Source organism: Dipteris shenzhenensis, chromosome 8 (genome assembly GCF_047967505.1).
Source record: "Dipteris shenzhenensis isolate YYH24624 ecotype China chromosome 8, Dip_SZ_1.0, whole genome shotgun sequence".
Taxonomy (NCBI): domain Eukaryota; kingdom Viridiplantae; phylum Streptophyta; class Polypodiopsida; order Gleicheniales; family Dipteridaceae; genus Dipteris; species Dipteris shenzhenensis.
The window spans coordinates 19,270,929-19,286,456 of NC_141603.1; the positions used below are offsets into that span (position 1 = coordinate 19,270,929).

Here is a 15,528-nt window from a genome sequence, read left to right on the forward strand (position 1 = left end):
ATATGAGCTGCTCCAGCTAGTATTTAAGGGACCAATTACAAATATCCAAGAAACCTCCTCACACAAGCCCATATCTCTGCACATTCTTTCTCCTAACCTTGCACAATGAGTTGATCACAATATTTGAATAAGGCAACAAGCCCTACGCAATTTTATTTATTTTTTGAAAAAGAGACTCCACCCTAGGAGTCAACTGGAGGCAGTTGCACATTATTTAAGCGCTCAAGAGCTAATATCAATGCTTGAGTTCCAAGGTTACCTTCACCATAAGCTTTCAGCGAAACATATAGCTGTTGAGCTAACGCTAGTCCAGGAAGTGAAAGACCCATACGTCTGCATTCCTCTAATGCAATTCCAAGGTCTTTGACAAAATGATTCACATAGAAACCTGGATTAAGGTCTCTTTTGAGCAATCGAGCAGCATACAGTTGCAAAGATTTAGACCCAGCAATCCCTCCAGCTATTGCCTGCAGGTAGCGTGATACATCAAGGCCTGCTTTGTATGCAAAGAGTATACCTTCCACTAAGCCAACCATTGTAGAAGCAATAATAATTTGATTGGCCATCTTTGTACTTTGACCTAATCCTGCAGCTCCCATATATGTTACAGATCCCATACAAGCAAACAAGGGTGTCAAGGTCTTCACTACTTCCTCCTGACCACCTGCAAAGATTGCTAAAGTGCCAGCTTTCGCTCCCATATCACCACCTGAAACCGGTGCATCAACAGCATGACATGAATTCTCCTTTGCCACAGAATATATTTCCTGAGCAAGTGACGGATCACTTGTAGTCATGTCAACAACAATACCTCCCGGCTGCAGACCTTTCAAAATACCTTTCTCCCCTAAGATGACTTCCTTTACATCCGCAGGATATCCAACAATGGTGAATACAATATCACTTTGCTGAGCCACAGCCCTAGGAGAGTCTAGGAACACTGCTCCATTTTTACAAAGAGCATCAGCTTTACCTGGAGTTCTATTGTAAACAGAGACACTATATCCAGCTGCCAAAATATGCCCACACATTGCCTGCCCCATAACCCCTGTTCCTATCCATCCTACACGTGTATTGCCTGGAGCTATTTCCTTTGCCTCCACCAGTTCAGAAAAGGATGCCATCTGACGTATCTGCCTGTTCCTTGTTCTACTTTCAGAAAAAAGAAGCAAAGATACTACAGGTAGATTTGACCATAGTAAGCCTTTATAATCTCTGCCAAAGTTCCAAAAAAACATTCCTTCATTAGGATTGGCTTCAGTGATGCTTCGCTTTTCGAAACCATTGAAAATGCATATTCAGGATTAGATCTCGATTACAAGAAATTATAGACGAGCACTAAATAAAATTCTATTCAATGAAAAGGCAGTCTAATGATCACATTGCGCCTGGTATAAGGTGCCCTTTGACACGGTTAATGATTAAACCTTTCAAAAAAGTGTCTGTTGAAAACACCTGGAAAGTACCCTCCTAGAGATACATGTATTCCACAAAGGTCAGATCAAAACACACAGTCCCACATGGACAGCCACCATATTCGAGTATGAGAGCAAAATCCTTTGAGAAGGATATACCTAGATGACATTCCCAAACTCATCCTCCAAAAACACAACATAGTGCAGTTTCAATCTCATGATAGTCACTCATAAGGTTGAAAACCATAAATTCCATCACGCATAGCAGGGACAAGCTACTATGACATCCCCACTGATGTCATCAGCACCCAACAGTGGATGTAGACCATAGTAGAAAAGTATGCTCTCACATATACAAATCCACACACCCACACATACTTGAGCATCCATTTATACAAAGTCTTCGTGCTGAGTTTCTGTCGGCATTCCGGAGGTGAAGGGCATACTCAATCATGACAAAGGCTAGCACTAAAGGAGACTTAATGAAGGCGAAATTATGCTTAGTTAAAAAGGCTGGCACTAGGGCTTAAAAAGGGCTAAATAGAAGGATTTGGGCTATAAAGCGCCGCCTCCACTCGTTTGTTGTCATGTATTGATTTGACTACTTATCCCCTAACCTACTTCAAGCTTCTGCCTCTCTCTCTCTCTCTCTTCTCTCTCTCTCTCTCTCTCGATTTCGATGATAATTCCCTCATAGTACCAGAGATAGATGCATCAGAGCTGGGGATAGTGAGGCAATCAGCAGGATGCAGGTGCACTAGTGACAGCATACGGGAGACATCTGCTTGAGTTGGGGGCTATCCATGACTTCATCATATATAACCGTCTCCAGAGATGGCCATCATCTGGTGGGCTAGCTTGTTTTCCACATGGTGGGGGAAGAAGCACAATGGACTACCTGTTGGGTCCACTAGCTTTTGCCTCACGGATGCACGATTTTACTGTGCCCCCTCCTCCACTCGGTGCCGACCGCTCATACCTTGCCTTATGTATCTTGACCACCATGCCAGTTGTGAGGAGGGCTCCCCCCGCACCCACTTGTGTTCAGATCCATATTGACCGTGCTCTTGACCCGGTATACATGAGCCACTTGGCCTCAGAGCTTCCAGCCTTACTTGGAGATGGGATGGACCTCGCCCACGCCTCAGATACCCTTGTCTCAATGATACAGAACCAAATCCTTTCCCACGACTCAATCTGCACGTGTCCCAGATGAGAAGATGTCCCAAAACCCCTGGTTTGACGACGAGTGCAGAGAGATGAGAGCCCACCTCACATGTGAGCAAGCATTGGAACATTTGACTTCACCAAAGGCACAGCGGATCTCACACCGAGTGACATGGCATAAGAAGTGGGCTTTCCTCATACATAGGATAGATGAGGTGATCTGATCCTTTCGCGGAGGGGATCCCACTAGGGGTTGGGGGCTCTTATCGAAGGGGAAGCCGCCCATCCCCATCATAGATCCAGTCGTTTGGCACACATATGCATGCTCCCTCTATGATGTCCCAGGTCAAACGCCACCTGATATGTCCTCTATGCCCAAGCCCACTATGTGTCACTTGTTTACTGCACAGAATGTAAGGGCGCTTCTCTAGCTTCATAACCGAAGATCACCAGATGATGAGGAACTACGAACTCGACACTTTGCACATGGGCAGGAGGTCTTGAGCCCGGTTCTAGCGCAGCTGTTCAACCATCGTATCCCATGGCTTCTTGCCTACCTAGAGCACTACCACCATAGTACCGATTCACAAGGCGGGTGATCCCATGGACACTAAAGAACTACCGTACACTTATGATTCGCCACACTCTGGCTAAGATATATGGGTCGGTACTAGAGAGGGAGATCAGCAACCACACAAAGGGTCATGGGCAGCGGGCTCTTAGGCAGGCAGGTTTTTCAAAGACAGCACTCCACCTTTGACACATCTTCACCTTGAGGACTATCATTGAGGAGGCGAAGTCGAGGCACCTGGAAGTCTACACTTGCTTTGTAGACTTTCGTAAGGCATTTGATACTGTCCCACGTTCCCGCTTGATCAGGAGGTTACAGGAGTTGCAGCTCCCAAAGATCATGATTTGGGGGGTGATGAGCCTTTTATGAGTCCGTCAGAGGGAGAGTACGTGCCCCGAGAGGTCTATCGGATTGGGTTGAGACCACTATCGGAGTGAAGCAAGGCTACCCCCTCTCACCGACTCTCTTTGGGCTCTATATGAATGAGATTACATCCTTTGTAGATCGTCTGGGTGGAGAGGGTTCACTTCTGGCTGACCTGATGGTGCACATACTGTTGTACGCAGATGACATAGTCCTCATATCATCTTCAGCAGAGGGATTGTAGAAACATCTAGAGGCTCTGGAGACGTTCTGTAGAGAGAGAGACTTTACAGTTTACCTTGAAAAGACCAAGGTTATGATCTTCAACACCTCACGAACAATGTCCCGTCGCCATAGTTTCACATAACGAGATGAGCCAGTGGAGATAGTGCGGTCTTACACATTTTTAGGGGCAGTGTTCACCGGACCAGTTTCACGATGACCCATGCAACTACTGCACGACTCACATGAGGGCAGGGTGCTCTGGCCCGACTAGAGAGGCAGTGCTTCCAAGTCCACTTCCAAGACCCTCCGATAAAGGGTTGGCTTTTTGACACCCTGGTGAGACCGACTACCATGTATGCAGCACCTTTCTGGGTAGGTGATAATTCAGCGAGACAAAGTGGAAGAGATTTGCGAGGCTATAGGTAGCCCTCGGATCTAGGATGATTCAAAGTAAGCCCTCGGTCCCCCGTCAGATTATACAAGAAGAGTTTGCCATGACCCCTGGGCCCTCTCCAGGTTGATGCCATCGTTCAAACAGTGATATTCCTCCACAAAGTTTGGGCTTACCCAGTGGAGATTACCGAGGCTAGCACTAGAGTCTTCCAGGCAACTAGCATAGAGCGGTGTTGATACAGCATGGTATGCACAGGTATCCACATGGTTTAATAGCCACAGCATTCAGATGGACAGACTTCCCTCCATGAGTTCAGCATGGTATGCACGGGTATCCACATGGTTTAACAGCCACAGCATTCAGATGGACAGACTTCCCTCCATGGATACACCACACGAGATGATCCCACGAGATGAGATCAACCGAATAATACGATTGGACCTCCCCCACCAGCTTCATACGTCTCAGGCTTGGGGGAGGGGAGAGCAAGAGTTCCCCACCAAGATCCAATTCTACCATGACTACTTCCTGAGAGTCTCAAAGTATGGTCTCATCATCAGACCTCAATATCTGAAGGATAGAGTCTCACATGCACTAAGGATCGCCATCAGACATTTGCGAGTCTCGTCACATCAGCTAAGGATTGAGGCAAGGGGAGCTGCAAGCATACCCAGAGAGCAGAGGATCTGTAGACTATGCTCGATGGGGGAGGTCGAGACAAAGGAGCACTTTCTATGTGTCTGCCCAATCTACTATAAGATCCGGGGGTGATATCACTGCCTCTTTTAGGAGGGGCATGGCTTTGGTCCACTTACACGGCTGATCCATCTTCTCGACCAGATTTGTGCTGGGCTCTACCTGATTGAGATGCGACGACACAGAAACATATTGATGCGACATACAGAGAGCAGCAAGAGGCGGTACCACAAGTCACCGAGATCGACGGAGCATAGACACGTCACAAACTTCTATGCATCTAAGTCAGCTCCTGGGGAGGTTGAGGAGAGGAGCTTAATGAGATGAGAGCATCATGGATTCGCAGTGAGAGTCACCGCCATGATGCTACCAGACGAGGAACACACTCCACATGTGGCACGGAGAGTGACCAAAGCACGCACAATCGAGGTTCGGTCTATTTCAGACCTCCTCAAAGTAGACTACCATACACGAGGCATCACCCTTGACGTAGCCCATCAGATACACAGAGAGAGGAGACCACGCCCTCCGCCGCCCCGAGAGACAACTCGACAGACACATATACGAGAGCTCCTCCATCCCATCAAAGAGCCACCAAGGTGTCTGGATATATGGAGCTTGTGCATGTACTCGGAGCATTTGCTCTGAGCACCTTATACTATTTTGCTATTTTGTAATTAGCTATTTTGCTCACTAGTGTAGCACTTTAGCTTTCAGCAAGGGCCTTAGTGAGCCCTTTGCTTCAACCCTTAGCAGCTTGTATGAGTTACTTTTGGTTTTGTACTTATAGGCCCGCGAGGCCTCCTATAGATGTTAATACATCTCTCTCTCTCTCTCTCTCTCTCTCTCTCTCTCTCAACCCGGCTCCTCATCCCCTTACCCCTCTTAGACCCGCCTGTAGCAGCGCGCCCCTATAACAGCACGAATCAGCAGCAAGAAAAACCATCACCACCAGTAGGAGCAGCTCGCACAGCAACTTTGCCTCTCCCTTCATACCAGGTCGGCTGCCTGAACAAAACCGCGCGTAGTAGGGTCGGGCGTTTCCATCAGTTTGCTTAGTAGCTCATTTCATTTCGTACCACCTAGCAGCCGTTCAGTCCTATCCACCCCAGGCTGGGCTGATTCCCTAGCCTAGCTTGGAGGTTAGCTTCAGCAAAGGGGTCTAATGTGTGAAGGCCACCATGGAGTTTCCCAAAACGAAGCTGTTTGCCTCCAGTCCTTCGACTCCTCCAGCAAAGAAACTCTCTTAATCTGCCATTGCTTCAGCCCCGAGACCCCCCCCCCCCCCCCGCCTTGAATTTCCACAATTATCACAGCAAAATCGACTGTTTGAGAAGATTTATTTCTTGTAATGAGAACTCAAGAGACGCAAAGCTCTGAATTGCTTCTTTGGAGAAGTCTTGGACATGTACAGGGAGGGAAAGCAAGAGGTAATCAAAGAGGTTGTGCAGCAATGCACCACAGCAGCACATGCACGATAGCTTGTTACTGAAGTACAGGAAATAGTTACCACCCAACTCAAGTCTATGAAACAGGGACTCAGAGCCACTGTGAACTCCAAGATTGACAAATGTGATGTTTACAAGGAGGTAAAAGAGTAAGAAACAAGGACTGCTAATGATCGGATTGCACACATAGGAGCACTACCAAAGGGTTGGAGTGTGGGCGAGGGCAATACAGAAACAAAGCTTGACAATCTCAAGAACGCAATCCCCAGAGTGGGACTCAAGCCTTAGATTATGGCCTCCAAAAAGGGACACAAGTAAGGGTACTCTTCCAGGACAAGCTAGCAAGGAGCAAAGTTCTCAAACAAACCAACAAGTTGAGAGGTACCAAGACATGTGTTTCAAAGGAGCTCCCCCCGAACCAGCTCAAAGTAAGGAACATAGAATTAGCCAAAGTGAAAGATGCTCGGAAGGAGGGAATGTGGGCTGTTTATCAAGATGAAATAGCACTAATCAAAGCCTTCAAATCTAGGCAGCCCAAAGGCTCTCAGTCTTAAAATGATGTAAGGAAGGCCATTTTATGATAGGACTAGAATATATTGGTGTGCTATCATAATTTCGAGCTGAGATGCCTTGTGCACTCCTCGTCCCTCTCTGACACTCAGAGACGTATTAGTGCTCTTTTTTTTGTGTACTTTGTCTCATAGGCCCGTGAGGCCTTATGAAGACATTAATACAACTCTCTCTCTCTCACACACACATTAATACAACTCTTTCTCTCTCTCTCTCTCTCTCTCTCTCTCTCTCTCTCTCTCTCTCTCACACACACACACACATTAATACAACTTTCTCTCTCTCTCTCTCTCTGACATAATAATTTCGAGCTGAGATGCATGTGCACTCCTCGTCCCTCTCTGACACTCAGAGACGTGCTCTTTTTTTGTGTACTTTGTCTCATAGGCCCGTGAGGCCTTATGAAGACATTAATACAACTCTCTCGCTCTCACACACACATTAATACAACTCTATGTGTGTGTGTGTGTGTGTGTGTGTGTGTGTGTGTGTGTTTGTTTGTACACACCTCCCCCTCCACTAGTTTATCCCTCCTCTTCCCCTTCCAGATACACTCTTCCATACAATACAGCTCTAGGCAGAGACCATGGCTATAGGTCATTGCCACAAAGTTCTATTACAGATGGAGGTATAAATTTTCAGCATCAAGCTTTGAGTGTAGAAAGACTTATACCAGACCTTTACAGGTGAATTGAGTAATGGCGGCAAGTCACTAGAGTTCGATAAAGAAGAATTGAAATTTTCAATCTACTAAAGCTCTCTTTGAGGTGTGAAGGAAAAGAAATGGACGTATACGGTGCCGTGAAAAGTGCACATTTAATCATACATCTGTAAGAAGTATCACTGTGCACATATGAACAAGCTGCAAAGGTCCGTATTCATCAAGAAATGTTCACATACTAGGGGGTAGAGAAGAAAGAAATAAATAAATAAATAAAGATGCATCAACAGCCGCAGGAGGCATCACGGGCCTATGGGACAAAGTATAAAGTACACCCAAAACGAAAAATTCGTACAAGCCTCAATGGGCTGGAGCAAAGGGCGTGCTAGGACCCTTGCTAATACTATGCTGATCTAAAGAGCTCAATATCTCGAGAAAAAATCAAGTACAAATCGCATACTAACTGAAGTAGGCTGAGAGCCAGCACTCATAAACCAAAGCCCAACATTGTGGTGGCTCGTCTGTGGGCAGTGAAAATATCTCGGATCTACGTCTGTCGGCCTATCTCATGCTATGGTGGCTGGGGGGCGTGGTCTCCTCAATCTCTAAACTCACTGGGCTATGTCTCGGGTGGTCTCCCCTAAGGAAAGCTGTGATAGACCGGATCTCCATAGAGTGTGCTCTAGTCACTCTCCGTGTCGTGGGTGGTCTCTATCTCCCTCTCGTTGATCGAGACTGTCCGCATGTCAACTAGCTCCACCCCGATATGCCCTAGAGCTGACTCAAATGCACAAAAACCTGTGACACGTCGCTATGACAGGTCAGCCTGTGTATCTTGTGGTCCGGTCACCTCATGGTGCTCTCTAATTTGTCGTAGTAGAGTCTCCCTATGTCGGTGCATCTCAAGCAGATAGAGCCCAATGCAGACCTGATCATGGAAGAAGATCAGTCGTGAGATTGAGCCAAAGCTACTCCCCTCCTAGTAGAGGCAATGGTATCGTCCCCTGATCTCATAGTAGGCTGGGCAGGCATAGAGAAAATGATCCTCTGTCTCAACCACTCCCAATGTGCATACTACACAAATCCACTGCTCTCTGGGTATACCTATTGCTGTCCTCGTCTCAATCCTCAACTAATGGGATGAAACCAACATCAGTCCAATGGCAATCCACAATGCATGTGAGCTTGGCCTTTAGTGACATGCTAAAGCTCGCATTGCAGCCTTTTGTAAACAGACCCAGTCAATCAACCAATTGATTATCTCCCCATCTTGCCATGGTCCTTAGAGGGTAACATAAACACCAAGTTGGCCCACATTATGTCCCTAAGATCATCAATTGGAGTTAGTCAACTCCTGTCCGTATGTGGGTGTGCCCGCCTAGAGAGAAGTGTGGTATATTGGTCCTTTCTCACTGTATTTCTACAAGTAAGATGGGGGTCTAGCCAAGGCACAATGCCAGGGTAAGTTAATGGGAGGCCGACTCTGAGATATTGTCGCCAACCATGCCTCACCCACCCTTACATTGCGCATGGATGAAACCATCGCTTGTCTTGATCTTATGATGGTGTGGTGACTGTCACAGAGCCCGAGTTCGTGTAAAGTCTAATCCAAGAGAGGGTGAGGGGGGACATACAGAAGTTGCTGCTGCTACAGCAAGGTGAACCATTGACGGAGGTGTTCTGAAGGTGCAGACGGTTTGGGAAGAAGGCGACTTGCTGTAGAAGGTGTGCTACGTGCATGGACAGCTTGGGAGTAGGTCCTAGGAGATCCTGGTGAAGAAGGCATCACTGAAACAGCCTCCTCTTTCTCTCTTCATTCCCAACCACCGTCCTTGGTCTTCTTTCCCACCCAACCTAGCTTCTCTTCTTTCCCACCCCACCTCCCTTTCACAAGAGCAAACTTTCTCCCCATGAGATGGCAAGTCTACATGAGATGGCTGAGAAGCCAATGAGGACCCACACTTTACCCACATTTCCAACAGACCAGATCATACGACCTAGCTGACTTTATAATGGAGTGTGAGAGTGATAATGCAGCTAGTGTTTCAATCATATGACATGGCTAACTTTATTCTTCTTGGAGTTGAGAGGCCGGATCCAAAGGAGGACCTTAGCATCACAGAAGGAGTGGAAGACTTTGGCCCAATTGTGGGATCAAGTAAATGCTCGAGTCCGTTCCTTTATCGTCCGGAATTGTACCCCCAAGTGATAAACCATGTGAAGTATATGACACTGGGAGCATTTGGCGTCTCTCAATCGAGTCCAAATGCGAGTGTTGAACCCCAAAAAGTCAACTACAGTGCGGAAGCACATTACTCTTCAGCAAGAGGTCCTTCACGCAAGAAAGGAGGTCAATTTGGAGGATCTGGCCATTACTTTGTTGTCCCATCTTTTCAGAGTGCTTAACATTTTACTCATCCCTGATTATGAGTGGGACACTCAATAGTCTAACGTGGAAGGAGCTTGTGCCAATGGTGTTGGACCAGGTGGAGCAGATCGACAACGTTCCACAGAGTGGAGGATCGGAAGCCTTGGCCGCTCCACAAGCAAAGGGTGGAGCAACAACAATAAGGGAAGGGAAATCTTTTGAAAATAAGTCCAATGCTGACCGTAAGGACTTGAAGGCGAACCGGTCATGTAACCACTATCAAGCAAGTACAAACAACCGCGACGATCCCAACATTCGTACATCTAGAGATCAAGGGCACAGGAGCTCCATCTTCTTCAAGTTCAAAGGGGACAATTAATACCATTGGTGAGTTTAAAGCGGTGCTTCAAGGAACATGACACATTCCCGAGAGCAATTCGAGAACCTTCCGTGACAGTCACGTGATGTATGCATTGGTGATAACTCCACTATACCAGTTGAAGGTGAGGGTAGGTTGAAGATGATCCCCGATGGCAAAGGGGGGAAGTATACCTCCCAGGTTTTGTATATTCCTGCACTTGGTTACCATCTGTTGTCAATACATGAAGTGTGTAAGACTGGCAAGTGGGTGGTTCAAAGAAGTGTCAACGGCCATCAGGGACGAAGCGACAAGCGGGGTAGTTAGGGAAGGAGCAGCTATACTACCTATGCTCTCTTCACTTATAGATACTATATGTGCTCTCTTCACTGATAGATATTCATCTAAAGGAATTGTGGCATTGTCGTAGCTAGAATGAGAATAGTCTCCCTATGCCTCACATATTTTATAACCCATGCTAATGAAGCGGGAGTGGAACCTCAAAGTTGGTTGGGGAGGAGATCCACCAGGCACAAGGAGTTTGCCAACACAGAGCAGATGTACCCCTGGTCCAAAGCGATCTCGTGGAGCGGCCAGAAGCAACCAGCCTTGTCATCAACGAAGGTTGTGAACCACGCTGCTAGTGGAGCTGCGGACTAGATAGTGGCTACAAAGGCTCCTCGACGAGGATGCGAGTTTGACAGAGAACACTAAGCTTCTTCAATTGCTCTATAAGAAACCAATAACACCACTGGAAAGTGATCCGAAGTGGAAACCCCAAGGGCAATGCATACTAATCCTCCTCTATCCAAGGCCCAATCATCAACATGAAACTGATCAATCCGTGCATGGATAGGCATCTATGGCCTCCTGTTCGACCACGAAAACAAGAGTGACTGTGACTGAGTGTGAAAGGTATCATCAAACCAAACATTTCTAAGCTACCCTCTCCAAAGAATAGATGCCACCCTCTCTGCCACTTTGAGGGTAGCTCCACCATGTTGAAGTCCCCTCCAATGACCCAAGAATTTACAATGGGGCCCAGGAGAGCCCTCCTTCCTTACGTTGGGTTCAACATCCAAAAGCTGAGAGGGGGTGTAGAATTAGTCAACTCTTGTCCGTATATTAGGGAGAGAGGGCTTCTATGTGGTGTGCCTGCCCAAAGACAGGTGTAGTATGTCGGTCCTTTATCATTGTATTTCTGCAGGTTAGGTGGGGGTCTAGCCAAGGCACAATGCTAAGGTTAGAGGCTCAGTTAGAGAGCCTGGCATAGGCTGGTTCAGGGCCTGGTAGAGGCCACAGTTTGGGCCAGCAACCAGGCCAGTCAGAGGCCAGTTTGAGGGCAACTTGGGACCCTGACCAGGGTCAGGTCAGCCAACCTGACCAGGTCAGGTTCACCCGACCAGACATGTTACATGGTCGGGTCAGTCAGCCAGGTCAGCAGACCTGGTCAGGTCAGTTCACTGCCGGTTTCTCCCCCCTTCCCTCTCTATATATAGGGCACTTGGCCCTCTTGTATTCTACACATCTTAGGTGCAGTCTACAACCTATTCATGGTGTCATTTGAGGTGCAGTTCAGCCTCAATTACCAGTCGTCAGAGGCACCAGAGGCGCAGTTCAGTCCTAGAGTTGTGATTATTCATTGGAGGTTTTCTCAGCAGTTATGTGCAGACATTTTCCTGTATTGTCTTGCGCAGTCTATTCTCTCTCTAGTCGCAGTTTGCTGCCTCTCTCTACGCAGATCGCTCCCTATTTGTTTGTACCTTCCGCTGCACTTTGACTTCATCCACAATGTTGCGGAGGTAGCATATCAGTTGCAGCTACCACCCGACTCAAAACTCATGATGTGTTTTGGTCTCTCTGTTGAGACTGCATCTGGGCTCAGAATGTGTAAGTATTTTCTAAGCTTCCACGCGCTATACTCCAGAGACGATTATCAATGAAAGGGTCTACCTGAAGATGAGAAATCATGACAGCTTGATGTGCAAGAGCATATTTTGGTTTGCCTATCTTGCTGTGTTATTTCCAGATCTGAGTCTTGTCTTATCATCTATATTTGTGTGAACATGTGAGGAAAGAAATCTAGAGTTGTAAGGATCTGTGGGAATTCAAAATTTCCATAGGCTGTGAGGTATTCTCTGACATGAATCAAAGCCCAAAGATCTAATCAAGCGTTTAAGATGTGAAAAAGGCCCTTTACTTGATGGAAGGAGACTTGGTATCAGTTAACTGTGCCTTGGTCAAGTTAACATCAGGGTGTTATATATTACAATGTGCACTTCAGCTTTCTATCTGCTTGTGGCTACTCGTAAGCCTATCCCCAACTTCGAAAGGAAGGCATGTTGGATAGGACCAGCTACCCATTGTGGAAGGTGAAGATATGGAGCCACGTCATGACAAGAAGGATTTGAAACGTCACCGAATGTTTAAAGCTGTAGCCCAATGCCTTGCGCTTTTGTAACACCTGCAGTGAAGAGTGGGAAGACAAGGATGCCAAGTACTTAGCATGATAACTGGGATGGCAACATATTTGGTGATTCCTCACATTCAGCTAGAGGAGACGCATTCAGCTAGGGGAGATAGCCTTCAAAGCCTAGACCATCTTGAGGGAAACATACAAGATGATCACCTCAATGAGAGTGTGCCACCTTTAGAAGCAATTGTTCACAATGGGGATAGAGGAAGGGGATGTGATGCACGAGCATATCACCAAGGTCAAGTTGTGGACTCTCAATGTGGTGCGCCACTATTATTAGGATTAATATTCACTCTTATTTTGGTAGGTGGTTTCAAAAATGTGTTTAAAGTTAATGGTTTAGAAGAATGGCCTCAAGGTAGGCAAAGGGGGAGACTTCATTGTTGGAGGCTACAACGAGACAAGTCTCACTAAGACTAAGTTGCCTTTGGTGGCAATTGTTCAAGAGATCATTCCACGTTGCATATCTTGGAGGTTCTAGTAGTTGATAAACTAACAACTTTAAGTCACAAGCACGAGAGCCACCAAGGGGGAGTAGCTACATAAGAACTCGGATTCAGAGACAACTAGCCGCCTCTAAGTACTTGAATAGGGAGCTGGTGGAAGGGGATATATGTGGAGCAGCTGCAGGGTTTCCTCTATTCAAGGTCAATGGATGAGCATGTGTGCCTCATCAAATGCTAGTCAAGTTGAAAGCGGTCCAAAGTGCTTGGTACTAGATATTGTGGATTTCATTTTGTGAAGAGCCCAGCCTCATCCTAGCTTCTAAGTGGGGCAAATGGATGGTCATCAATCTATTCACGGGTGGCTTGGGCATAGATGGAGATCACGAGTTGGTGACTCACTTGGCGGACACAAGGACACTTGATAGACTGGGATTCCAAAAATTCAAGTACTTTCAGAAAGAGCTTCTCGATGGCCATCTAGCGGCTCTGCAAGAGACGTCACATGGTCATTGCATCTTCAACAAACTTCAGAGCGACATTATCAGCTTGTGATCCTGTCCAGCTCAAAGAAATTGTGGACATAGCGAATGAGATTCCGATGGACCTAGTGTTTCATCATTATTTCAATCACAATGTCACTTCAATCTTTTGCACTCCTCATTTGGGGGCTCGAAGGCGGGAGATTGAGCATTACTTTCCAACCCGTCCTCTCAATGTTCAACACCCACATGTCGAATGAGAAACTCCAGCTACTCCATGAGAACAGACCAGAGGCATCCTCCACAGTTGAGAGCCTGAAGCCATTGCATGGAGTCCACCGAGGAAAGGAACCAGTACATAAGCTCTGAGCTGCATCGATATTAACGTAAGCTCAAAAGGATGGGACACCGAGGTAGGAAACCCACAAATGACTACAAGCAAATCGCACAAGCTCTCATGGAAGGCGAAAAAGCGCTCAACCCAACAAGCGATGAAGGGAAATCCACGATCCAGAGAGCATGGAGTCGAGCAAAAGCATACCTGAGGCAACGGGGAAGGGAGAACTGCAAAGATGGAAGTCGCAAACAGTGCAGCTGCAACAAAGCACTGCACATTGTGCCCAATCATCCTGCTCCTCTTAGTGACAACCACTTGCCCTAATACTTTTTTCGCCTTTTTATTTTTTGTTGGCCTGCCTCCACGTAGCTCTACGTGAAGACAGAAGCTAAAAATCTCCATTTTGGATTTTCAGAAAATCATGATTTATTCTATGATCAGGCCTAGGGCACGGACCCACAGGGGTTACCATCCCCCTGGTCAGATGCAAAGTCGTTCCCAGAAGACCGAGACAGGTAGCACCCACAAATAGTCGCCAGCGCTCCATCATTGGCTAAACATCAGTACCTCCCTGACACACATATACCCTTGGGGGGCCACATTGCATAGACTAGAGCCAACCAGCCTTGATGGTGACTGACTCGAGAATGAGGATGATGATGATGCCGTTACTGAGGATATGACTATGTACTACTTGGCACTTAGCATTTAGCATGGGTGATGATGCTCATTTAGTAGCTCCACCCTTTCTACTTGCTGTATCAATTTTCATCGGTCTTCCGAAGACTTTAATACTCTCTCTCTCTCTCTCTCTCTCTCTCTCTCTCTCTCAATTCATCATCTCTCCACCCTCTTTACTGCACTACAAATCCAACTCGTCTTCTTTTTTGGTATTTTAGATTTTGGGAAGGCTTTATGAATGATTTATTCTCATTCACCTTGTTTAAAGGTGCACCTATAATCAATTCCCTATACTTTTTTTGCCTTTTTATTTTTGACCTTCCATGGAATTGTGAATTATTTGGTGTCATTCCATGGCAAATGATTTACAGCCACCACGTGCAGCGGTTCGTCATCTCAACCAACCCCACCCCTGGTTCCCCCGGGGACTACTACATGTGGCTTGTAGCTCCACTTACCCCTGTTAAATTACACAGCGCAGCGAAATAGAAACTGAACAAAGAATAGAGAGTACACAGCAAACTGAAGACAAACAAAATTTTCCTTCAATACCGATGTAGTACAGATGATGGCTCCGTCCACCCGTGTGCTCCCACAGTGGAGCTTAGATGGCGATCTAGACAGATACTAGGTGAAGAGCTACTAGCTAGAAGATCTCTGCTGGAAGATCTGATCTGATACAATGGACTGGGAAGGTCGCCTTTTTATAGCTATGAGGGCGGTAGTCGAATCAACGTAGTCGATGGAGCCGACCAGTCAACCTAGCCGATGGAACCAACTAGTCATCCATGGAATATTCAGGAAATATTCCCTATACCGTCGCCTCAGGGGCTCTCACCCCTGAACCCCCATCAGGGGGGCCGCTGGCCCCCC

At 46.8% G+C, this 15,528-nt stretch overlaps 1 protein-coding gene across 2 annotated transcripts; it reads right to left on the reverse strand.

Annotated features, from left to right (window-relative positions):
* Positions 1-14,334, reverse strand: LOC147899227 (6-phosphogluconate dehydrogenase family protein). Of its 2 annotated transcripts, none has more exons than XM_087378647.1 (2): positions 14,179-14,334; positions 1-1,215 (listed from the first exon to the last, which is right to left on the reverse strand). In XM_087378647.1, exons 1-2 carry the CDS (start codon positions 14,250-14,252, stop codon positions 183-185), a joined length of 1,107 nt encoding a protein of 368 aa, XP_087234773.1. In that variant the 5' UTR covers positions 14,253-14,334; the 3' UTR covers positions 1-182. The 2 variants fall into 2 exon arrangements, with proteins under 2 accessions (XP_087234773.1, XP_087234774.1); XM_087378648.1 differs by having other exon boundaries at positions 1-1,149; positions 14,179-14,265.
* Positions 14,335-15,528: the final 1,194 nt, after the last annotated feature.

Coding starts and splice junctions, on each gene's coding strand:
- LOC147899227 (XM_087378647.1), bottom strand. CDS start 14,252: ATGTGCAGTGCTTTGTTGCAGCTGCACTGTTTGCGACTTCCATCTTTG. Junction 1,216..14,178: donor TCCCTTCCCCGTTGCCTCAG/GTATGCTTTTGC, acceptor GAACTTTGGCAG/AGATTATAAAGGCTTACTAT.